The sequence below is a fragment of the Rattus norvegicus genome, chromosome 2 (genome assembly GCF_036323735.1).
Source record: "Rattus norvegicus strain BN/NHsdMcwi chromosome 2, GRCr8, whole genome shotgun sequence".
In the NCBI taxonomy this organism is placed as follows: Eukaryota; Metazoa; Chordata; class Mammalia; order Rodentia; family Muridae; genus Rattus; species Rattus norvegicus.
The window spans coordinates 55,869,499-55,895,641 of record NC_086020.1 but is presented as its reverse complement, the minus strand read 5'-3'; the positions used below and the strand labels follow the sequence as shown (position 1 = coordinate 55,895,641).

Sequence of the window (26,143 nt, the reverse complement as noted above, 5' to 3'; positions counted from 1 at the left end):
TGCTCTTTGGTGACCCCTCCCTGGTAGGCAGAAACCTCCTTTTCCCCTTTCACGGATTCATTTTGGTTCAGATTCTTTTTTACCAAAAATGCTCACGCACTAACCTGGTTACAAACCCGAGTGTGGGAGATGTCAAATGAACTTGGGAAGTCTGGGCTAAAGAAGTTCAATCCAAGTATTGCTCTCTGCGAGACTTTCAGAAGCACAGTACAATGCACGGAGAATAGGAACCTGGGCGTTTTCTGGGAAAAGATGTTGCAGCAGTGATTCTCAACCCAGGAATGTGATGGGCATTTTGCCCCAGGGGACATTTGACACCAGGAGACATTTTGACTGTCATGACCAGTGCAGGACCTGCCCCTAAAGTCGGGATCTTGGAAGCTTCCCAACCCAATTTTATTTTATATACTTATGCTCTAATTAAACCATAAAGTAAGTGTTTTTCCTTTTCTTCCAGGAATCGTTTTGCAGTACTAGAGTCTGTGGCAAAAAAAAAAAAAAAAAAAAAAAAAAAGAAAGAAATGTTGGAAAATGCTTCTTTATTTTTGGTGATTTTTAAAAAATTTCTTGCTCCCCCAAACGGGATGTATCTTGTGGTTTATGCTTCACTAGGGTCAGTTGCCAGAAGGCTCCATGATTCCAGCTGTGTTTTTTCACAGCGATAACTCCACCTACATAAGTGGGGTGACCTGGCCTTCCTCAAGTCACCCCTACTTGCAGGAATATGCTGGGTGTTTTCCCAGAGCACAAATGTCCCTCTTCGGAGTTACTCCTTCCTCCCTGAATAGCTATTTCCTTCCTCATTAGTTTGCTGTCCATTCCTGCACGTCTCAGAGTCAGATTTGAAATTCTGCTTAACCACCAAGGTCTGAGAATCTTTGTAGACTTTGTGTCTCTCTTAAAGACTTTGGCTACCCTCCTTTTAACTGAAAAACTCCAAGTTGTGCTTCCAATTCCTCCCCTGTACGGACACATCACCTTTCTTTGACTCTTCCCAACCAACCGGCAGCTTCCATTCTTCCTTCTTCCTTAAAGCTTTCTGTGCACTAGTTTCCAACAGACCTTTGAAAAAAGTCCACAAAGTATAGGCCGGCAGCCAAACCGCCAACAGTATAGACCGCATCCGTACTGAAAGCTCTTATCCTAATGGTTTCCCTGTTGGAATTCCAAACAGATAAATACCCACGTGACATTGTTACAGTGGCATTAAAGGTCCATCAAGAGAAAAGCTATTTCCTTCTGGTCAAGAGAATGGAATCTGTGGCCTGGGTGGAGACCTGACTTTCCAGTTGAGCTGATCAGTCACGTGGCTTAGGAAGGAAGATTCACCCAACACCAAGCTTTAGAGCTGGGAGGAATATTTATCCCATCAATGAGATAATGTGCCTTTCCTTCCCAGAATTCTACCTCCTCTGTGTCTGCTGAAGTCATGGTTCTGTTAGGTCTGTCTGCCCTTCTGAATCCTAACTCGGAAAGGTAACATTTCCCTTCTCTTCTGTCTCAGACACTGCCAGAGATTGAGTTTTCTCACTGCTCCCTCCAACACCATAACAAAGGAAGCAGTGAGTGCAACATCACGGTTGAGACTGTGGTGACACATTTTAGGAGTCTGCTTCTTTAAAACCTTGACTCAGAGTTGGAGAGACGGCTCAGCAGTTAAGAACACTCGCCGCTTTCGCAGAGGATCCAGGTTCAGGCCTCAGAATCCACGTAGTGACTTAAAACTATCCATAGCTCCAGTTGACTTAAAACTATCCATAGCTCCAGTTCCAGGAAACCCAATGCCCTCTTTTGGTCTTTGAGGATTCCTGTGCAGGCCTTGGGCATTCACAGGGACGGTACCCACACATACATGCATGAAAACACTCATACATGTGAAATAAAATAACTCTTAGGAAAAAGAAAACTGAAAACTGGCCATCAAGAGGGCTCAGTGGGCAAAAGTGGCGGCTACCAAGCCTGACAGCCCGAGTTCGAATCTCAGAACTCACATAGTGGAAGAGGACAGATTCCCTGTCCTTTTTTTTTTTTCTTTTTTCTTTTTCTTTTTTTTTTTTTTTTTGGAGCTGGGGACCGAACCCAGGGCCTTGCGCTTGCTAGGCAAGCACTCTACCACTGAGCTAAATCCCCAACCCCGATTCCCTGTCCTTTAATGTCACATGCGAACTGTGGCCCCCAAACACTTTTTGCGATTAATCTATGGAAGTCAGAGAGAGAAAGAGAGAGAGAGAGAGAGAGAGAGAGAGAGAGAGAGAGAGAGAGAGAGAGAGGCATTATAAATATTATGCTCTATTTTGTTTCCAGAAAAAAACCCATTCCTTAACATAAAATTTACTTTCCACAGACAGAACTAATCCAGATCTATTACGGCTTAAATTTATCCTCCAAAATTTAGTACCCACCATACATTAGTGATATCATTTAGTTAAAAATTTAGGACACATTATACATTAGTACGATGGGCCTCTAAAGAATAGATAAGGTCATGAGAACGGAACTCCTGCTTTTAGCACTCGTAGATTTATGGAAGAGAGACTTGTTCTACCACACTTCTGAGGTCTCACCATGTCATGATGCTTAAAGACAAACTCTTATGGATACTGTGTGGATGCTGGCACCATGCTCTTGTACTTCCTAGTTTTCAGGACTATGAGATAAATATATTTCTATTATTTTAAAGGTCTGAGTCTCACCTATTTTGTTATAAAATCAGAAAGTGGACCAGGAACTTCCCTTTCACAGAGCAATTTCAAAATTTGCTTTAAAATACCCTTTAAGAGCATCATGAAAACTTGCACTCTGTTCAGTAGATTAAAATAGTAAAGAGGTTCAGCCCTTACTTTACAGAGTCTCCTTTGGTTGGAAATCACTTAAATGCTGAACTGAAGACATTTACTGTCTTTTCTGATTAACAGATACACTTCCCAGAAACATAGCTGTAACTTCCAAATGGTCCCAGCTGGCTGCAGCGAGGGTCTGTGTAACTGACAAAATGCATCTGGCTTCAAGGCACAGATCAAGTACAGAGGCAGGCTCTCTATGTCCCTGGAGAATCGGGTTGAGACTCAGCACAGCTGACTTTATAAATGAGTGGGAAAGGAACCCAGAACAGGACAAACTGTGGGGGAGGCAAAAGCCTGTCTGTCTTTACAGATGAAATTTTCTTGTTCTCTTCTGCCCTGAATGTTTCCCAAGCATGAAGGTAAGAGAACAACGTATGGCTTATATACTTAAAGGCATCTCAAAGGGGAAGGCCACACTTAACTGAAAGAAATCAAGTGAAGAGAATGATGTGGAAAACACGATGGAAAAGGTCTTAAAAATAATCCTCATATGAGTAAAATTGTTATAGTTCAGCCAAAGTGAGCTGGTTTTTCTTGTTTTGCAGTTAAATTATGTCTGAGAGGGTTGGGAAAAGGGATCCTGAGAAAGCAACAGAACCATTGTTACTTCTAAGGCATACGTTATGTCCAGTTTGATTGTTTGCTAATTTTCACTTTGGGCCATGCATGCAGCGAGGTCCTGATTTGATTATAGAATAACTTTATAGAAAACAGAATCTGCAGCTTTGGAAAATTAGAATTTAACATCTTGAGTAGAAAGGTCAGAATTGAGGGCAGAAAATATATAAGTACACAGAAGCTATGAGTTTATCTACATACATATTAAACCATCATAAAACAATTGAAAACTTTTAAAAATGTTACTATGCTGTGAACAACCAAAAGTCATTGTTACAGGATGGAATTTTAGGATGGAGAAACAAGCTGGGATTGCTATTATAATTTGTGTGTTCATATGTATGTGTGCACGCCAGAGGGCAACTTCCTCAATTGCTGGTCCATTTTCTTTTCTTCCCTCTCTTCCTTTCATTTTTTGAGATAGGATTTCTCAGTGAATATAACACTCACCAGGACGGCTAGACTGGCTGGTTAGATCCTCCTGTCTCTGCATCCTCAGTACTGAGACCATGGGTATATACTGCTGTGCTTGGCATTTTATGTGGATGCTTGTGTGTGTGTGTGTGTGTGTGTGTGTGTGTGTGCGCACGTGAGGGGGTTCGGGAGCAATTTCTACAAGTAACACAGCCATCAGAGTGTCAATTCAAGGGAGGCAAGAAGGAAATTTGGTTTAACACGACTACTCAGTAGCTGATGTTGGTTCAAACTTTGAAAGTCTGATGCCAGGTAGTTTATTTTAGGCATACTTAAGCACAACACAATCTGGAAAATAGTGTCCCGATGCTAACGCAATCCCATGTACTAAGACATGATTACATTTAAATTTTGGTAAAGTACAAGTGACATCTTCCATAAAGATAGGTTCTATGGATTAACTAAGAAAGAAGGCTCAAGTTGGCTTAAGGTAAACAAGCTCACAATGAGGGTCTTGGGGAGGACAGTGCTGTTGTAGATTGAGATAAATAGGCTCAAGATAAGGGTGAGGAGGACCCAGTTCTGCCTGGCCATCCAGGTAGAGCAGAAGTCACCAGGTTAATGAATATTAACCACACCCATTCCCAGCCTTCTGAGTGGAAAGCAGGTTATACATCTCTCTCTTGGAAGAGACAACCATGTGTATTTAATATTCCTGGTTTCCCAAGTGCTTATCTGTGAGCACAAGGATCTTCAGATGCCGGGGACCAAACTCAGATCCTTATTCATGCACAGCAGGTGCCTTACCGATTGAGCCGAATTTGATATTTAAAGCAAACATGTTGCATTAGCATACTGGGGCAGGTGGATTGCCCCACAGATACTGTGCTGTCCACTTGTACAGAATTCCTGTTCAGTAGTGAGGTTGGAGAAGGACCAAGATGTAGATCTTCAGTAACCTTTGAATTAAATAGTTACAAGTTGAATGTAAATTGCAAAGTCTATGCATTGAAGGCTACAATGTTACAACGACATTTGTAAACCTATAAATTTAGGTTTGCGGTCTGATTTGGAATTTATTTTACTGTGCCTTGTAGGTTCATTTAACAATTTAGAACACTTGCTGCTCCAAAAAGGAATATGATATGTTTGCTAAAGTCACCCAGCTAACCGGTTTTCTCTAATGTTTGTATTAACTGTCAATCAATTTCCTTCCTTATTTTAAGATGACACATCTTAACACTTGTTTTATGTTTAAAATCAATTTCATGTCATTGATTTATGACATTTTAATGTCGTGATAATAGACTTTTTTTGTCCTTTTAATTGGCTGGTCCGATGCCAACAGATGAAGCAATGGTTGGATTCCAGGATGTATGTAGTTTCTGCTTGTCTTTAAAAACGTGTGATGTTTATATTCTTAGAGCAAACCCGGAAGGCATGCATTTGTGATATGTTTCCAAAAAGGGAGACACGGGGAAGCCTTGAGCTATCAAATAGCAGAAGTGATCTCCACGTCTGGCATTTTAAGGAGGAATGATCTTTGACCTCCTTCTCCATCCATGTTTGCTAAACTCAGGAGAATGGCTTCAGAATTCCCCTTGATCTCTCAGTGTCCCTTAATAGGGGGTGACTTGGAGCTGAGCTGTTGAAGAAGGATTCAGAGCTAAGGAACTTCTCTCTGAGCTAGTTACAGAACAGTGATGTCGTCTGCCTTCCTAGGTCTGAGTTTAGTTTAGAATCAGTGAAATCAGACAATGGCCCATGTCAGGCACATCAATGTCTCAGTCTGCACACAGCTGGAATATGTTAGCAGAGCCAGGCGAGCTAGTCCTCACTTGGGGACAAAACACAAGAGAGAACTGAAGTGCTGTAGGTCCAGCTGAATGTCACAGACACAGTTCATTCCCTACTTTTCAACGTGGCGAATTCTAAACCGATTATTTATAGTCAGCTCGTGCACAAGCCTGTTCTATTTTCCATGTGTATTATTCTCTTTCTAAAGGGCAAGAAAACAAATCGCTCCCATTTTAGGGACTCTCTGTTTTCTGTTTAAGAGTACCCTGACAAAAGTGACTTAAGGAAGGAAAGGTTTATTTTTGCTCCCTGTGAAAGATGTCGTCCTTGGTGGGGAGACGCCAAGGCTGCTGCAGCTGGTCACATAGATCTGCGGTCACAAGAGATCAGTGAATAAGCGTTGATGCTTGATCCCTATTCTCCACTTACACAATCCAGGATCCCCTGTGAATGGTTTTTCTAATATTTTTAATTCAGAGTATTCTACTGGCCTTCCTAGATATTCATGTCTAGACATTTTTCTTTCAGTTTACAAAGTCCTCCTTGTTTGCCTTTGTCCCTTATTCATCTATAAGTTTGCCCTGGGTAGCATGTCTGTCTGTCACACACTCACTCACACACACACACTCACACCCACACAAACACACACACAAACACACACACTCATACCCACACAAACACACACACACACACTCACACACACAAACACACACACACACTCACACACACACTCACACACACACACAAACGCACACACAAACACACACACACTCATACCCGCACAAACACACACACACACTCACATACACAAACACACGCACATACACACACACAAACACACACAAACACACACAAACACACACACACACACACACACACACACACACAACCTGCTGATCTATTTAGTGTTTCTCTTATGTACATGTATTTCGTGCTGACCACTTGGGATTGGGTAACTCATGAGGTCATATTTTTATAGAAAAGCAACTCTCCTTTGCTCAGCATCCATCAATTTTTCTATGGTGCCTCATCTAGGGTTAGGGTCCTGTGAGATTCCCTCAGTCATGTTAGTAGTGTTGAACTTGTTTAGGCCATCATAGTTTTGAGATTTCTCAGGTAGAAGCACCCTATCTTATAGCAGGTGCCGTATTCCTCTTCAGCCTTTCTGCCGACTCTTCTAGCATGGTCCCTGAACCTTAGCTGTGGGGTTAGTTACCCCACACTCAGTCTTGTCCACTCTCCTTTTTACTTTTGTGAGCTCAACATTGTTAGATGACACTTACAAATGGGTTTTATCCTGCAGCCTTTCTCTTTTCGTGCTTGGCTTATCTTATTTAACACAATGCCTTCTAAGTTCCTATGTGCTATTGCAAGCAGTAAACTTTTCTCTTTTAAGGCTCAAGGATATTCCATTGTGTGTATTTTCTCCTCACCACCCCTGGCTCTCCTAAACTGTGGGTCAAATACAGTCTTATGCAAACTAGGTAGGCGTCAGTGAGCCACATTCCTTGTCTCCTCTTACTACCCATTTCTTAAATCTTTCATCTAATGATGAACACTGTTAGATTTCTTGTCTTAGCTATTGTGACTAATCTGGCAATAAATATGGGTGTGAAGATATCTTTTTTGGTGTACTGATTTCATTTCATTGGGATATATAGCCAGTAGTGGGATTGCGGGATCATATGGTAGTTCTATTTTTAAATTTTATTTTCTTACTGAAGAATCTTCAAGCTTCTATTTAAAACAGAATCTCAAAAAGAAAAGTCTTTACCTTGTTTATGGCGCTTCCACTCATCTTCTCCCAACCCACAAATCCATGCTTAAGTGAATGTATTCGTTTATGACTCAATGAAGAAATGAAAACTAAAGTAATATTTCACTGTCTTCTTTCCTAGGCAACAAGCTTATTAATTTTGGTGGGATTTATGACAGAGTTTCAAATCTTCTCAAGGTAAGAATATTTTTGATCTTGTATGGAAATTTAAAATATGTAAAACATAGTTTAGAATGGTTTAACTTTTTTTTTTTTTTGGAGCTGGGGACCGAACCCAGGGCCTTGCGCTTGCTAGGCGAGCGCTCTACCACTGAGCTAAATCCCCAACCCCTCATGGTTTAACTTTTATAAGCAGATTAGATGTGTTTGTACACCTCATCTTTCCACGTTTTCAGAAAATATTATAATTAGGCCTTATTCCTATTTTATTTTTCCTTTAAAGAAGAAACAAGGGCAAACATTCCTCATGGTTTTTGTTCCAGCTCCAGGATTTTACCTTCATTCTGAGAGCTGCAGCAGATCCAGGGTGATATTTGTCTTTAAATTTAGTCCTTGCTAAACATTTTCTGGGTTTTAAAGGTCAAAGGTACTTTACTTTTAGTTTAAAGAAAATAGTTTTATTGGTTCCCAAAGGCTGGATAAAAGCCAGCATCACTGACCTAATAAAAGAGATTACTCTTGCTTTATTCTCACTGTTGGATTGATGGGAACAGGCTAGTTCCTTTGGTGGGACTATTGCAATAAGTATCAAGACTGGTGCAAGGAACCAGGCAGCATGTTGAGTCCACTGGCAACCAAGGTCTGAGGGTTTCTTCTGTGCAGGGTCGTGAAGGAGACAGGCGGGAAGGTTATAGAGTATCCATACTAAGCCTCCATTTTTTTTTGTGGGGGGAGACCTCTGTTTCTCCCTGGAGCTCAGGTAGGCAAGCAACAGTAAATTCAGAACATTGTCTAAGGGTCAAAACATTTAGACATTTGATTTACTGTTCCTATGTGTAAACACGTTACTAAGTTTCCTTTAATGCACACTATAGGGCAGGATTCATTACTTTTAGAATGATTTTTCAGCTTTAGGATTCAAGAATTATCTGAACCCAAGAAGTCTCTGAACCTAGTAATGTGCTGAGCCCACAAATCAAGAATCCAGGATCCATGATCTCTTCACAAGTCATTCTTGACCTTTGAGGACTAATCCAGCTGTCTTCCTCTCATGAGAGCAGCTTTTTCACTCATATATACTTGATGTGACATTGGTTAAGCTCAATTTGCCCACATGTGTGTGTACTTGAGATGGGGCTCAAGTAAATATGGAGGCCATTTAAATACAAATTACTATACTATAGCCTTTGCTAGATTGTTTGTTTGTTTGATTTTGCTTTGCTTTGTTTTTGTTTTTTAACCACTCAGAAAGTCTTAAAATTTGTCTGTCAAGTTTCTGGATAGCTCTTCAAATCATTACTGAGTTTCTTCCAAGGCACAATTCTTTCCTTCTAAATATTCTCACCTATTCTCTTAACTCTGACTACTCCTTTATTTATATTCTCATAATGAATTTACTGTCTTAGGATTATCATTGCTGTGATGAAATACCATGACCAAAGCAACATGGAAAGGGAAGGGTTTCTTTGGCTTACGATCTCCATCATAGTTCATCACCAAAGGAAGTCAGGACAAGAACTCAAGGAGGGCAGGAACCTGGAGGCAGGAGCTGATGCAGAGATCATGGAGGAGTACTGCTTACTGGCTTGCTCCTCCCGACTTGTTCAAACTTACAAAACTCAGGACCACCAGTCTAGGAATTGCACCATTCGCCATAGGCTGGGCCTTCTTCCATCAATCACTAATTAAGAAAATGTTCTTTAGGCTTGACTACAGCCTGATCCATTTATGGAGGCATTTTCTCAATTATGGCTCTCTCCTCTGCTAACTCCAGCTGTGTCAGGTTTATGTAAAAATAGCCAATACAAACACTGTTATAAAATTTATCATATTAGATATAGTATATAATTATAAATTTATGTTTCTATCATTTTACCAAGTCAACAGCTTACCTCATTGCAGCCTAGTATGTTAACAGTTCTTGTGAAAAATAGATATTTAATACAATATAATAGTAAAATAGTAACAATAGGTACCCCTCTTCCCATTTTCATATATTTTAGGATACTTTTAATACTTCTTTGAAAATTTTGATAGTGTTTCTTCTTCTTAACCAACATATAATAATTATACAAAATAATGTGCTTCATGTTGACACTTTCATAAAAGTATACAATATATCTTAAAGCATATTTTTGTTGTTGTTTATTTCTTTTGAGAAAGGAACTCATGTAGCCTAGTCTGTCTTCACTGTGTATCTAAACGAGACTTCTGATCCTCCTACCTCTACCCACCAGGGGCTCGGTTACAGGTAACCACTACTAGTGAGGTGCTTTTGATGACTTTTGACTGTTCTTATTTATCTTTGTGTCCCTTGCTAATCATCCCACCTACTTCATAATGAAAATCTGGTGCTGTGACAGAGCCTCCTCTCCAGTCAACTGTGAGTGGGACTCCTATGGCCCTTGGTCAGAATGTAATGGCTGTACCAAGACTCAGGTAGGCTCCTTTGAAACTTTTGACTTAAATATTGTTACATGTAGGTATGACCCCAACAAAATCAATTTCGAATGTTCGTTAATTAGCGTTAATGTATTTTGATGCTTAGTCTAGTAATTTTCAAGGAAGAAACCAGGACTCGTTTACAATACTGTGCTATAGTGTGATGTCTTTATTTTTCTTGAAAAAATTTAAAGCTTGCTTTTAACTAACACAGGCTGAAAGTTTAGGGTAACTCAGTAACTCTTCATTAAACACACAGGAATAGCATAGAAGAAAGCTCAGAATCTGTGTTTTGTTCACCAGTTTCAACTTTTCCTCCCATTTAAAACACCAGCAAACAACCAAATGGATGCTCCATTTTACTTCACAAATAGAGATCAAGTATGAGAAAATCAAGCATCTTCATTGTTTTTAATTTATTCACTAAGTAATGATATAAAATAAACCACTAGACTTGACCTGAATATTGTACAATACGTCTAAAAATGTGTTTTTCTCTATGTGATGATCACTGGTGAGAATACAGAAATGAATAATGAGAGAAAACAGCATTCAGAATTGTACCAAAAAACCAAAAAAGCCCCAAATATGCCACTGTTTTGCTATTTATTCTTCCAGCTTCCTTTCTCTTTATGTTTATAATCTTTATTTATTTATCATTAACTTTATTATTGTTTTCTGAGAGTTTCATTCATGAGACTGTATTTTCAACACACTGCTTATAGTTTTAAATATTGCTATCACCATTTAAAATGATTTTTTGAATATTGAAAATAGGTGCTTCTCTTATACATCCTAACTGCAGTTTTCTGTCCTTCCACTCCTCTCCACCTCACCTCTCCCCCAGATTCACTCCCCCTCCATTTCCCTTCAGAAAAGAGCAGGCCTCCAAGAGACAACAACCAAACATGACAAAATAAGACACAATATTGAGGCCCGACCAGGCAACCCAACAGGGGGAAAAGAGTCCCAAGTATAGGCAAAAGAATCAGAGACACATCTCCTCTCACTGTTAGGTGACTCACAAAAATAAACAGTCATTACATTTATGCAGAGGACCTGGTGCAGACCCATGCAGACCTCAAGCTTCAGTCTTTGTGAGCCTGTTTAAGCCTGCTTAGTTGATTCAGTGGGAGATGTTCTGGTGTCCTGCACCCCCTCTGACTCCTACAATTCTTTCCTCCCCGTCTCTTGGAGGGCTCAGGGAGGGACCTGATGGAGATCTCCAACTTAGACTTTCTGCATAACAACGTCTGGTTGTGAGTCTCTGCACTGGCTCCCATCAGCTGCTGGAGAAAGCTTGTCTGATGGTGACTAGACGAGGCACTGATCTAGGAGTGTAATAGAATATCGTTAGGAGTCATGTCATTGTTTTTGTTTGTTATTTTGTTGGTTTTGGCCAGTCATGTTTGGTTTAACCCTAGGTCTCTGGGCTATCCAGTCTCCTGAATGGATCCTGGATATCCAGTGTCAGCCATGGGCTCCCCTTCCTCTGAAGGGGACCTCAAGTTAAACAAGACATTGGTTGGCACTTCCACTAGTTCTGTATGATCATTACTCTAGAACATCTTGCAGGCAGGAGAGAGTATGTGTTCAAGGTTTTGTGGCTGGCCATGGTTTTATATTGTATTAGTTTATAAAGTATCTGCATGAATTTGTAAAACATATATGAAGCCACATTTTATGCAACTTTTTTCTATTCCTTGATATTTAGGTGGTTGTTTTCTCTTTTTCAATTTTCTTTTTTAGTTTAGGACAGAGTCTCATTATGTAGCCCAAGCTGGTCTCAAACTCATGGTCCATTACATCCCAAGTACTAGATTTGTATTTTAAGCTATAAGGGAAACTTTAATGAACATTTTTATATAAACATATTAGTCTTCTTAGGATACCATGTTTGTTTGAAAGGTCCTGAATATTTGAATGGCTAAATATTTTAAATGATTCAGTTTATATATATAATATATATATGATAAAGTATATATTTAAAGTAAACTAATTTTTAACCCTTTCATTATATTTAAACGTTGATACATATATGATGTATATGTGAATGTGTATGTGCATGTATATATGTATATATGTATATGTATGGGCACGTGTGGCCTATAGCACATGTGTGGAGGTCAGAGAACAATTTTTTTTCTTTTTTTTTCTTTTTTTTCTTTTATTAACTTGAGTATTTTTTATTTACATTTCGAGTGTTATTCCCTTTCCCGGTTTCCGGGCAAACATCCCCCTAATCCCTCCCCCTCCCCTTCTTTATGGGTGTTCCCCTCCCCATCCTCCCCCCATTGCCGCCCTCCCCTCAACAATCTAGTTCACTGGGGCTTGGTTCAGTCTTAGTAGGACCCAGGGCTTCCCCTTCCACTGGTGCTCTTACTAGGATATTCATTGCTACCTATGAGGTCAGAGTCCAGGGTCAGTCCATGTATAGTCTTTAGGTAGTGGCTTAGTCCCTGGAAGCTCTGGTTGCTTGGCATTGTTGTACATATGGGGTCTCGAGCCCCTTCAAGCTCTTCCAGTTCTTAGAGAACAATTTTTTATAGTCAGTTATCTTCTTTAACAATGCAGGTCCTGAGAATTAAATTCTGATCATCAGACTTGGCAGCAAGTGCTTTTAAACTCTGAGACATCTTGTCACCACAAGTTTAAAGTTTTAAAATAACAGACCTATCACGTCTTGGTCTTTTGACTAAGATCAGGCATAGAATAACAGCTCTGTCACAGAAGATGACTTTTGAATCTTCTTCAGCATCATTTTCTCCACCCATTTCTCTTGTAGTACTTGTCTGTGGTCAAACCCATATGCTAGATGCACTCTACCATTGAACTTTCTCGAAGCACTGTGGTTGTCGTCGTCATCATCACCATCACCATCACCATCATCATCATCATCATCTTTAATCATTTACCAAGCCTTAATCAGGAACCCAGGCTGGCCTTGAACTCATGGCCAGCCTCCTGCTTCAGCTTCCCAAGTGCTAAGAATATTGGCAGGAACCATGCCATTTGATCATCATTTATTTATGAATCGTTCTTTTATAATCTATATGAGTGCTACTTTCAAAACAAGTTATGCAAATGAGAAACTTGGCATTTAGTAAACATGAAAAACCAGGCAAAAATTTAAAAGAAACAGCAAATGCACAAGTCATTTTTTTTAAAAATAAAACCCAAATAAAATGAAATCTAGATAGAAAGACAGACAGTGTTTTCATGCAAGGGATTTTTTTCTTTGATGAAGGTCATTGTGTAGTGGGTTTAACTCCTGTTGATGAAACATACTTTTTATTTAGGAAGAGGGAGGTGAAAATGAAGAAGGATAGGAGGGTCAGAGAGCTGAGAATGATGCTGTGGAGAATGGGTGGTCCTTAAGGACCTGGCTGGCAACGTGGAGACGGAAAAACATCCTTGTGTGAAGTATGCAGTCTGTGCTCAGAACTCAGAAAAGGGCATGCAGAGAAGCTACACGTCTGGCAACTCTTCATTCCTTAAAAAGAGAAACTAAAACATATTAAGAAACTTTACTTGGGGGGTTGGGGATTTAGCTCAGTGGTAGAGCGCTTGCCTAGCAAGTGCAAGGCCCTGGGTTCGGTCCCCAGCTCCGAAAAAAAGAAAAGAAAAGAAAAAAAAAACTTTACTTAGCCCCATTTCTTTTTTTTTTTAAAATTTGTTTTTATTAACTTGAGTATTTCTTATTTACATTTCGAGTGTTATTCCCTTTCCCGGTTTCCAGGCAAACATCCCCCAATCCCTCCCCATCCCCTTCTTTATGGGTACTCCCCTCCCCATCCTCCCCCCATTGCCGCCCTCCCCCCAACAATCTAGTTCACTGGGGGTTCAGTCTTAGCAGGACCCAGGGCTTCCCCTTCCACTGGTGCTCTTACTAGGATATTCAATGCTACCTATGGGGTCAGAGTCCAGGGTCAGTCCATGTATAGTCTTTAGGTAGTGGCTTAGTCCCTGGAAGCTCTGGTTGCTTGGCATTGTTGTACATATGGGGTCTCGAGCCCCTTCAAGCTCTTCCAGTTCTTTCTCTGATTCCTTCAACGGGGGTCCTGTTCTCAGTTCAGTGGTTTGCTGCTGGCATTCGCCTCTGTATTTGCTGTATTCTGGCTGTGTCTCTCAGGAGCGATCTACATCCGGCTCCTGTCAGCCTGCACTTCTTTGCTTCATCCATCTTGTCTAATTGGATGGCTGTATATGTATGTTAGCCTCATTTCTTACAACTCTGGTCTTAACTTCAATGCAAGGTGCAAGGAGGGCCAGGCTGAAGATGGCAAAGACTCAGAGTCTAAATTACATAGTGTGACCACCTGTCCCAGGTCTACCCACCTCCAACCCAACGTAAGACGGATAGGTGAATTTAAAATTGGTTTGTACACTTGCTCTTCCTTGTTGATTGTCACTCAAGGTTTGACCTCTCTGGCAATGAGATGGGTGTCTTTTTGTTAATTGAGAAGGGTTATTTTAGTTTGGTTTACTATTGCTGTGAACACCAAAAACAACTTGAGGAGGGAAGGGATATTTCACTCATAGTTCATTATCAAAAGCAGTGAGTACAGGAACTCAAGCAGGGCAGGAACCTGAAGGCAGGAGCTGATATAGAGACCATGGAGGAGTGCTGGCTTGTTCTTTACAGCTAGCCCAGTCTACTTTCTTAGAGAACCCAGGACCACAAACCCAGGGTTGGCACCGTGCACAAATGTGCAGCTCTCTTCCCCATCAATCATTAATTAACAAAATGTCCCACAGCTGGAAATCATGGTATTTTCTTAACTGAGGGTCCCTTCTTTCAGGTAACTCTAGCTTGTGCAAGGTGACATATAACTAGACAGCACAAGGGGTAAGAATGGAAGGAGGCCACCAGCAGAGAGGGAAGATGGTGAAGATCTTCAGTTTGTTTAGGCATTAGATACATGGTTTCACACTGAATGCGGACCAAGTGAATTTTAGGCTTACTTCTGAATTTCTCACTCTGTTCGGCAACTCATTCCATTTTCTTCTTTTCTATGAGAGGTCTGCTTTGAATGTATTTTTCTCATAGAGCTCAATTCTCCATCAGCTAGTAAAATCTGATTGTTTACATCCCTTTGCATTTGGATTGTTCATGGTCATTTCATAAACTTGGCCTCTATATCAGTACATTTTTCTCTGCTTATTTTTTCCCCTTGTCTCATTTATTTTCTTTTTTCTAGAAGACCCAGCTCAAGTCAACCACTATCATGATTATTAAGGTTTCCTTAACTCCAGGGCATCTTAACTTTTTTGCCTATTCCCTTCCATTTCCCCCAACAAAATGGATTTCATTTTTCTACTTAACTCCCACAATATACCTCTAGCTAAAATGTTATTCTGTATTGTAATGTATTTCCTTTTCCAGGGAGTCACCAGGAAGATTTTTTTTTATCACTCAACAGTGAAAGTAAACATATTGTTGGGAACTCTCTATAAATAGCAACCCAACTGTCATTGAGCCTGTAGGCTCATTGATTTTTGAAGCTTTTACTCCTGGACCACACCAGAACATGTTCTTCGATAGTGTTTTTCAGATTGAATTAATTCTCAGATTGTATTATTCGAGAAAACTTGATATAATTAAAATTTAAAATTCAACGAGGTCTTCTGCTTTGCGTCTAGACTCGAAGGCGTTCGATTGCTGTTTATGGGCAATATGGAGGCCATCGGTGTGTGGGGAGTGCTTTTGAAACACAATCCTGCAACCCTGAACGAGGCTGTCCAACTGAAGAGGGCTGTGGGGACCGGTTTAGGTGTTTTTCAGGTAATTTGTTTTCCATGGTCTCAGCCTGCAGACTGTAAATTCAAATGTCATTTGTCAGCTTGCTCGATCCATATTTGTTTAGATTGATATTGGCTTCCAGATTAATTTAACCCAAGTATAGGCAAGATTTTTATTATATATTAATGCACAATCAGATAAACCACACAGTAGATACCATCCATTCGAAAGGAAGAGAGAAATCTGGCTAAAAAAGCATGAGTATTCTTTGTATATACATATACAATGTGTGTATGCATACATATGTATATATAATGAGATGCATACATCCTCCTGTCTCTGCCTTCTCAGTTCTGTGCTTAATGATGTGTACAGTTACACCCTGCAACATACTGGAGTTTTAGGGACAGATTAGTAGACAAAGAATCACTGTGTTAGAATTTTCTTTTCCAATTAGTTTTTAAGAATTTCATACAATATATTTGGATCATATTTTCCCTCCTCCAAATCCTTCTAGATCATCCCTCTTCATCCACCCAATTTCATGTTCTTCCTCTCTCAAAATAAAATAAAAAACTCTAAAGTCAAGAATAAAAACTCAAAAAGATAAATCGCATAAAATTATAGGAACAGAAAGCACACAGGAACGCACGGAGTGCCTTTTTTATATTGGCCAAACTACTCCTGAGAATGAGAGCAGTCCTGTGTGGTTGCGATACCCACTATCACTCCACTGGAGAAAACAGGTTTCCCTTTGTTAGTGGGTGCATTGCAAACAGCTTCTTCGTTAGGAATGGAACTGTGTCCACTTTCCCTTCTCAGTGCTGGGACCCAGTTTGACATGAACTTGTGTGGGTCTTGTGCAAATATACACTTGTTGTCGTAGACATATGTTGTCATATACATGCTGTCATATATACATATGTGTATCAGCCTTTTTTTTTTTTACTACCTGAAAAATGCTATTTTCTGGAGTCATTCACCATATCTAGTTCCTGCAATTTTTTCATCTCCTCTTCTGCATGGATCTCTGAGCCTTGAGGGGAGGGCTCTGATAAAGACATCTCATTTAGGATTGAGGGCATCAAAGCCTACAGTTGTTCTTAAATAATACTTGTAAAGCTATTTTATTTTGAAACTCAGATCAGATAGTAGCTGCTTTGAGAAACTTTTGCTAATCCCTCAGGTGAATTAATCAACAAATCACTTCTTACTGTTTATCTTACACTCTCTGCAATCCAAATTGGTGACCTGCAAATCTCTCTGTACTTTTGTAGACATAAGCTTTGTTTTGTTTATTTTATCACAAAGACTACCTGGAACATAGACAGACTCTCAACAGATGTTTGCTGCATTGTCTTGAGTGATAACGTAGAGTGAGTTACATGTTATACTGTAAACATTTCTGTGCACAAAGCATCCTTTGAATCGAGGATGCTTTTGAATGGAAGAAGAATGCCCTTCATAGTCCAAGGGATAAAGATAGTTTTTTTCTTTTTTTCTTTTTTCTTTTTTTCGGAGCTGGGGACCGAACCCAGGGCCTTGCGCTTGCTAGGCAAGCACTCTACCATTGAGCTAAATCCCCAACCCCAAAGATAGTTTTCAAAAGTGGATATTATTTAATTTAATATTTGAAAGGCACATCAGAGAGGAGTAGAGAAAATCCTAGATAGAGAGAATGATGTATGTCATTGAGATGACAGGAAATTTGGACCTGTATGTATGCAAATGGTCCAATATGCAGAGGGCACAGGATGATGGTCCAAGATTGTCCAATATACAGAGGGCATAAGAAAAAGGCTGGGATGATGCTGGGGAGGAAGACAGGCCAATATCATCTTTTACCAGTGCAATGTTTCTCAGCCTTCCAAATGCTGCACCTCTTTAATAGTTTTTCATGTGGTGACTCCCAACCATAAAATTTTCATTGCTACTTTATATCTATAATTTTCTACTGTTACGAATCCTTATGTAAATATCTGATATGCAGAATATTTGATATGTGACCCCTGTTGTTCAACCCCCAAAGAGCACTAGTGCTTTCTTGGTATTCTGAGCTATCAGGAAAAGGATGCTGACATACACTGGTTCCTGCCTTCATGGGCTTCACTAGCAGATTACCCAGCATATGGACAGTCCAGTGATGACTGTACCACACATATTTGTTTCTCAGCACCAGGAAGTCTTCCATGGAGTGGCTGCTGAAACATGCTGAGTTTCAACGTTTTGATCCAGTTTCTTTGCTTTTAAAAATTACACATTAATCACAGAAAAAAAGCACACGTTTGCCATCTTGGTTAACAATTACAGAAAAAATAAAGCCGAGAGATAGAGAGCAATCTGTTTCACCAGTAAGTACCGTTGTGCGGAACTTGGAGGATGTAGACAACAATGCTCAATCATAGTGGTTTGACTCTGGACTTTTGGGTTCAGATCTATTTTCAATTTGCACCCAGGGAAGGTGAAAATCACTTCTGTAGTCTTCAAAATGGAGACCAAAACCATCACGAGTTCTTTTCCAGACAATCTGAGGATTTGTCTGAAACCCACACTAGTCTCTCAGTGCAGTGCTGGGGGTGACCCCAGCCCTCGTTTCTCCTTCCTCCTTCTTTTATATTTTCTGGGTGTTTCTTTCCCATCCAGGTCAGTGCATCAGCAAATCGTTGGTTTGCAATGGGGATTCTGACTGTGAGGAAGATGGTGCTGATGAAGACAGATGCGAGGGTGCCGAAAGCAGACCTTCCTGTGACACTGTTAAACCCCCTCCCAACATAGAACTTACCGGCAACGGGTAAGGTGCTGACCGGCCTTCCAAGACTACTGATGGATTGCAGTTTTTACTTTTGCTCTGTTTTATGGTTAGATGAATTGAATAATAAGTTACCCAATAGCTTAGACATCTTTGCCACATCCTACTTCAATTAAAAATTCATAACTGGATACCTATAGGTGCGTGAGGTAAGACGGAGAGTGAGCTGTGGTTCCAGATACACCTGGGCTTAGCACTGAAAACCTTACGTCAAGGGAACCTTTCCTCCTCAGGGAAACCTGGACAGTTGGTCCCTCTAAAGGGAGGAGAAGGAGGAGAAGGAGGAGAAGGAGAAGGAGAAGAAGGAGAAGGAGAGAGAAGCAGAGACAGAAAGACACAGAGAGAAAGAGAAATGAGAGAAGAGAGAGAGGGGAGGAAGGAGGAGAGACAGGAGAGGGTCAGAACTGAAAGTGAAGTTATCAAGGAATACTTTTGTTTTTAGAAATTCAGGATGAAGTCAATTGTAGGCTTCTATTTTTCTAAAATAATCTATCTTACAAAAATCAATGTGTATTTTCCAATAATATCTTCAAGTTTTTAACAGAAAAAAAAACAGGGCAGAGAGTTACTTTGTCTAATCCTCTTCGGCATACCGGGAGAATCAGATGGAAACTCATTGTAGAAACAACCTGTCCTCCCCAGTAACCTTAGTCGTATTGGTTTTCATCTATAGAATCAATTCTAAAGCAGCTGTTGCCATAGCTACAAAAGGCCCTTGCTTCCCGAATCTGTTCTCAGGCTGACAGGATGTTGGATCTCCTCTGCTGTTAGTGTTAGCTCTTCTGTCATCAGGAGGAGCTGGCTAATGGACAGGAGGCATTAGTGTTTGCTCTCTTTTATACGGCTTCCCAGGTGTTAAACTGTAGAGGATATTAATGACGGACTTCTTTTTTTTTTTTTTTTTGGTTCTTTTTTTTCGGAGCTGGGGACCGAACCCAGGGCCTTGCGCTTCCTAGGTAAGCGCTCTACCACTGAGCTAAATCCCCAGCCCCTAATGACGGACTTCTAGAAGCCTTTAATCATTCCCTTCCTCCCCATCCCAAGCAGATACTAGTTCTGTTTTTTAATCTCCTCACCCTACCCCTGCCTCCTTTCTCTCCTCCTCACAGTTACAATGCACTTACTGGCCAGTTTAGGAACAGAGTCATCAACACCAAAAGTTTCGGTGGTCAGTGCAGGAAAGTGTTCAGCGGGGACGGAAGAGATTTCTACAGACTGAGTGGAAATATCCTCTCTTATACCTTTCAGGTACTTAATTATCCCGATGTGGTTAATTGTAGTCAGTGACATGTCAGCGATCATTGCTTGTGTACCTCAAGATTTTGGTGTTTGTTTAGAATTTGTTGACCTAATATATGGTCAGTTTTGTATTGTTTTAAAATTTTATATAATGTTATATTATAAATATATATGAAAATATATATTCCCATTTTTTTCTGATGAAAATGCTTTCAACATTCATATGCATGAATCTTACACAAACGAGTTGGAGTTTCTTTGGGTTATACAGCCTGCTTTTCAGATCATCGTTTTGTAGGATCTGCACCAATGAAACTTTACTATGTCTCCAAAATGGTTGCATCATCAGTTTGTATGTGAGCACAGTCATGGGTTCATGCTCTCCACACGGGTCTGACCTGACTGCTCCTCTTTGCTTTGGATTAGCGTATCCTTTTGCTCCAAGCTTCTGCTCCTTGGATGGCCCCTCATTTGTTCTCATCTCGTTTCTTGGTACCAGCACACAATATCTGCTTATACAAAATACTTAAGGGTTTTGGACACTTTCCTGAGGATTTGGGTAGAGGAAGAGAGTTTCCCAGTTCAATACTCTGAACATATTTCATCCATCCCAGTTCATACCCGGACCTTCAAAACTCTCCTAACAACCTCGCCAAAGTGGAGTTTCTGGTCTCATTTCGTTTTAACCTCTTTGTTGACTTCAGCTCCCAACAGCTCCCTTCCTGTTCTTTTCTTTCCTTCATCTCAGAATTTCCTGCATTTCCAGTTGAGTTATCCTTACATTTAACGTTCAGATTTGTAAACAAAAATGACGGCTGTTGAGACAGATAGACCCCCTCTGCTCACTCAGATTAGGCCTATGTAGAAGCAACTTTGAGTTGGAATACTAAGCATCAACCTCCAATTTATAGCAGAATGAGCTAGTTTTGTGAACACGCATTAAATCATGGAGTATTAAGTCAAGGAGTACCAGGGATTGGGAAGGTGGTGAGAAAAAGAGAAATCAAAGTGAATAATAGAGGGGGTGGATTTGATACAAGTGCATGGCATGCATGCATGGGAACCAACCATCAACCTCTGACACATGCAGTTACAATATGCTGAAAAGGGTTATTGAGCCAAGCAAGTGGGACAAAACAGATTCGAGGAACAGCTGTAGTTACCAAGGTTTGAATCTCTACTCTGTATTTGCTCTCTTTTAGGAAACTGGTGTAGATTAAATTCTTGTACTATTCTTAGTGCTATAAGATAATATTTTGCTATTTTGTCATGTATAGAGGCATGGAAGACTTCAGCCTATTCCATGTTTCCACATTACATCAGCGTAACCTAGATCCAGAGATTCGGATTTCGCAGCCCTTTATTTTTCTGTCTTATTTTTGTCTCCCCCATTTCTTGTCTTTAGTCTCTTTTTCAATTGTGAATTCTATATAACGAATACCAAGTGTTATAATGTAACCTCTGTCTAGGAGGGAGAACGTGAGATATATGTATGCGGATCCTAGTAATTATTGTTCAACTCCCATTCCTGGGAAGATACGTTACTAATTCTTTCATTATTATAAGGGAGAGAAATTGCATATGAATTTTCAGAAGGGTCAAATTTAGGGTGTTACAAAGGAAAGGAAATAATGAGGAAGAACATTTCTGAGTTAGTTAGAAGGCAGACGCGTTAGAAGCCTGTGGCTTCTGAAGAGAATGATTTAACCACAGCGGGATCCTGACATTCCTTTTTCTCAGCAGAGCGTGGTTTGGGTGGTTTGGGGATTGACGTCTGAAATGCCTTGCCCGTCACTGAGAGTGAAGGTGTTTGTCAGAAGCAGAGGGAAATTATAGCCTGTTACTGAGTGTGGAATAGCAATGATTTGCAAATCCAGCCTGAGGGAAGCGAGGCGGAAGCAACAGGCAGTGAGCCAGTCATCTGAGTGCTAAATGCAGATGTGCAGACAGGGCAGCAAGTGTCCCCAGAGTTCAAATGAACCGAGCTGGGGCCCACGGGTCAGTTCTCCACAGGGTAGAGGGTGGCTTTTGAGTCACTTGGGACATGCATATTAATAGGCATAAAACATGTCTGATCTCTTACAAGCTGTGTTTTGGTTATTAACAATGCCATTTTTTAGGCAGAACCCGGTTTCTTCATGACTAAGGTACAGACCTTGCTATATGTATTCTCTATTTCTTCATACTTTTCACACACAAAAGTCTACTGAAAACCAAGCATATGCTAGGTCTCTTGAGTTGCTTGGGATGGTGACATTTGGCTTCCTTCATTCTTGGCATGTGACAGGTTGTAGATGGGCATAAGTTATAGACCATGCCGGGTACAGGTCGTGGATTCTCCTGATATGGATTATGAATGTATTTCATATTTCATCATTTGCTTGAAGACTTTTGCACACACACAAACACACACATACATATACACACATACTCACAAAGGAATAATGAAAAAGCCAATTTTAATGCTATCTGTATGAGGATGATATCGAAGATTATTTGATCTTCCTTCTAATCTGGGATAATTGAGGCAGTGAGAAAAGTAGTTCTCATATGAGAATCTTCATATTACAATCACTGCTGCAAGAATTTCACCTGGATATTTTTCACATGGATACTATTTCTCATAAAAGTTGATTGTACCTATTATGAATATCTCAAATTTAAAATTATTAAAAATCTGAAACTTTTGGAATAGCGACATAGAGTGGAGAACTCCATCTCCTGACACTATGCTTCATGGGCAAATATTAAAAAAATATTATTAAGATTAACTTTAGACCATGTGTACATGTTATATATGAACTGAAAATGTACAATGTGTTTAGACATGTCTTAAATCCCAACATATCTCATTTTATATATACAAGTATACTAAGATTAAAAATATCTGAAACCCAATACACTTCAGTTCTAAACATTATGAGTATATGCCAGGCTCCAATACTGGTATTGACATGAAATATATGTATAGATTCCCACCTGTGTATTTATAGGCTCATATAATATATAATCTGTCTTTATAGCTGCTTATACTATAAATGTTTATACTGTGATTTTCTAATAGTTTTGGTTATAATGGGAATGACAGACAGGAGGAGAGAAGGAACACATGAAAAAATAGTTGTGTAAGAGGTGCTTCACAGTAACAGAAAGGAGTTAAAACCAGATGGATTAAAGAATGAAGGTTATGAATGACCAGAAAAAGGAGGGGAAAGAGGAGAGGAAAGAAGAAAGGTTTTTGATAGACATTAAGGGGTTTCTGGTCAGAGAAAGATAGAGTTTACTGAGAGGACAAGAAGTTTTCATAGAGAAGACGCTGGTGGGGGCAGAACTGTGATGTCTAACCTGAAATGGGAAAGCAATGAGAAGTGAGAGATATTAATAGCACGAGAGGCTAGCAAGTTGAAGAACAGGTCTCTATGTTGTGAGTGATAGGCGTGTCAGCCATTAAATAATTGTCAAGAGACCTTGAGATGCTAGTGTGTTAGATGTTTTGATCAGTGATTGGGAGCTGTTATTTGAGGTGGAAGAGGGGAAATTACCAAGATTGCACTATATTGAGAAAGAATCTCAGCCATGGGTAGACTACACAGGAGTGAGGAGAAACCAGTTGCACCAAAGCAGCTAAGAGTATCATTTGCATAATCAGGAAGAGCTTTGAGTTGTAGATGTGAAGGTGGGAAAAAGAAGCAGAAAATTTGGCAGTAGATTCTTATTTCTCAAAAGAAATCCAAATAAAAATAACTTCAATATTGGTTATCTGAATCCAAATGATCCAGAGGCAACAATATAAATACTTTCCTTCAGAAACATCATTTAGGATGGCTGCATAATTTCTAGTCTTTTCCGTGTCGTGTTGGGAATTCTTCATTTTCATCTCTTTTGTTCTGTCTGCATTTATTCATGCTTTGATCACAAAAACAGATGTGTGTGCAATAGAAATGCTTGTGGAAGATTAGCTCCAACTTGACTAAGACAGAAAATAGGAGCTGGTAAAAGAAACCCTTGAGCGGGCTTTGTTTTACACTGTGAGAACTCGCATTTTTTTTTAGCATATTTGTTGGTTGTAATTTTGAGAAACTAAGAGACTTTTACATGAGGGATTCTCTTACAAAATAGTGAAAAAAAAGTATGTCATTTTCTAGTGCTGGATCCTGTAGCTATGTAGTGCGATTGCACGGATTTGGTCTCCTTTGTGCAGGAGACAGCCTAAAGTGCGCACCCTCATGCTTCCCATAAGGGTCTTGGTCTATTTATGGCAGTTGCCAGCTTTTGGATTTATATGAATTTGATGCAAGGGAAACTCCAGGATAAAGAAGTCATATTTTTTTTTTGTCCCATGAAAGACACTTCTAGGCCCCTGGTGACTAAAATGTGGTTTGTTTTAAATTTCCAGTAGAAAAAGATAGTTGAGTTTTAGCATTAATTCCACAGAATCAGCAAGTTTAAACTAGTATCATGCTACAAAATCCAAATAATCTGATTATTTCACATTAGAAACAATCTTTTGCTTTCTCTATTCTTCAGTGTGGAACATCAAGAGTTAAATGCTTCAAGCTCTCTGTTGGTAGAGCTGTACAGATTGCTCACGTTTGGGCTAAGTTCTTAGTAAAGAAAATGAGCAAAAACTGAAGTAAGTCTGTACACAAATGTGTTTCGTGAGTTGCTTGGAGTTACTATTATTGATGCTACAGGTCCTGCTCAGCTGCAGTGCCGGCCTCTTAGAACACTGTAGACAGCCTGACTTAGACGGGAGCCATAGCTGTTTTATGTAAGTGGAGAGATTTGTGTTCATGAGTGTGTGTGAAGAAAGATGCATCTTAAAAGATACAACAGAAGCATTTTGAATACATACCAAGTCCCTATAGTAAAAATTCTTCTTTTCCTTATAGGTCAAAATAGATAATGATTTTAACTATGAATTTTACAACAGCAGTTGGTCTTACGTAAAGCATACATCCACAGACTATACATCATCTAGTTCAAACAGGTTCTTATTTTTCTCCTCCTCATCAAATCGACACACTCAGAGTTCAAGTACCAAGGAAATCTACATGAAAAAGGTTAGTATGAAACATTAGTTATTTTTTCCATTTTAAACTAGTTTTGACTTGTTATTATCATTAGCAAAAGTGTACTAGGTTCTTGATTTACATTAAAGCAAAAGTAACTTCTTTAAGAGACAATGATAATGGTACATTTTTTGGGTTATTTTTGATAATGTATTTATTTTTTTTCTTTCAAGTATTTGTCTATAGCATCATCATCATCATCATCAGCAGCAGTAGCAGCATCAGCAGCAGCAGCATCAATTATTATTTGGGACAGGTCTTATGTAGTGCCAGTCTGGCCTTGAATTTGTGATGCAGCTGAGTCTAGCCTTGGACCACTGATCACCTTGCTTTCCACTTCCCAAATGCTGGGATTATAGTTGTGTACCATAATGTCTGGCTTGTTTTCTTCCTTCCTTCCTTCCTTCCTTCCTCCCTCCCTCCCTCCCTCCCTCCCTCCCTCCCTCCCTCCCTCCCTTCCTTTTTTCTTTCTGCAGGGTCTCAGGTAGTCCATTATGGCCTTGACCTACACATCCTTCTACCTCTAGAGTTCTGGGTTAACAGGCCTGCACCATCATGCCTGATGGATTTGCAAAGTTAGTTTGCCTAATCATGAAAGGGTGGCATAAGTAGAAAGTGGTCTTAACTGTTTTCTAACCGAGAAGCTGGCTGAAGGAATTTGAGTTAAATTGTTTATCATCTCTGTATTACACTGTTCACCTTGCAGGGCTTTAGTGCAGGTCTGCTGCGATTAGGAAATGATGATTATTAAATGAGCAGCTTAATCTGAAAATACCCAGTATGGGAGATAGGCAACATATTGTCCTTACCTATGAGTCATGGTCAAGCATGACTCTAAAGTCTATTATTACTTTGAACACTAATTTCAAAACCAGCTTAGCAGGTGTAATGATGCTGATTCTCTTTTCCTAATTGAGATGAGCATTGATGAGATATTATCCTTATTTGGGCTTCAGAATTCCCCAGTTACTTCATGAAGGTGGGCCTAGCAGAGACCTCATCAAAGACCTCATCTTTGTAAAAATATTGTAACTTTTCTTTTCTAATGTCTTCCCAGTCCTGTTGGTCATGGTTGCTCTTAAAGCAATTGAATATAATGTGAGGCTAAGATCCCCCCCAGGATATTTTACTGATTTTTTTTGAATTTCGTGCAATGAACCCTGAACACACTTGCTTCTCGTTCATCACCGATCCACTCTCCCGTCCTTGCACCTATTCCACTTTGCACTT

General features: G+C 39.8%; 1 protein-coding gene across 2 annotated transcripts in view; it reads left to right on the top strand.

Moving 5' to 3' along the window:
- The first annotated feature begins 3,036 nt into the window (after window positions 1-3,036).
- C7 (complement C7) overlaps window positions 3,037-26,143 on the top strand; it is a 76,919-nt gene continuing 53,812 nt past the window's right edge. The window contains exons 1-7 of one of the 2 annotated variants that reach the window (XM_063282844.1): window positions 3,037-3,202; window positions 7,571-7,626; window positions 9,972-10,047; window positions 15,694-15,835; window positions 18,437-18,584; window positions 19,712-19,850; window positions 24,734-24,904. In XM_063282844.1, coding sequence (XP_063138914.1) covers window positions 3,197-3,202; window positions 7,571-7,626; window positions 9,972-10,047; window positions 15,694-15,835; window positions 18,437-18,584; window positions 19,712-19,850; window positions 24,734-24,904 — 738 coding nt within the window. In that variant the 5' untranslated portion in view covers window positions 3,037-3,196. The remainder of the gene's footprint in view (window positions 3,203-7,570; window positions 7,627-9,971; window positions 10,048-15,693; window positions 15,836-18,436; window positions 18,585-19,711; window positions 19,851-24,733; window positions 24,905-26,143) is intronic. The other variant, XM_063282845.1, reaches the window with a different exon arrangement.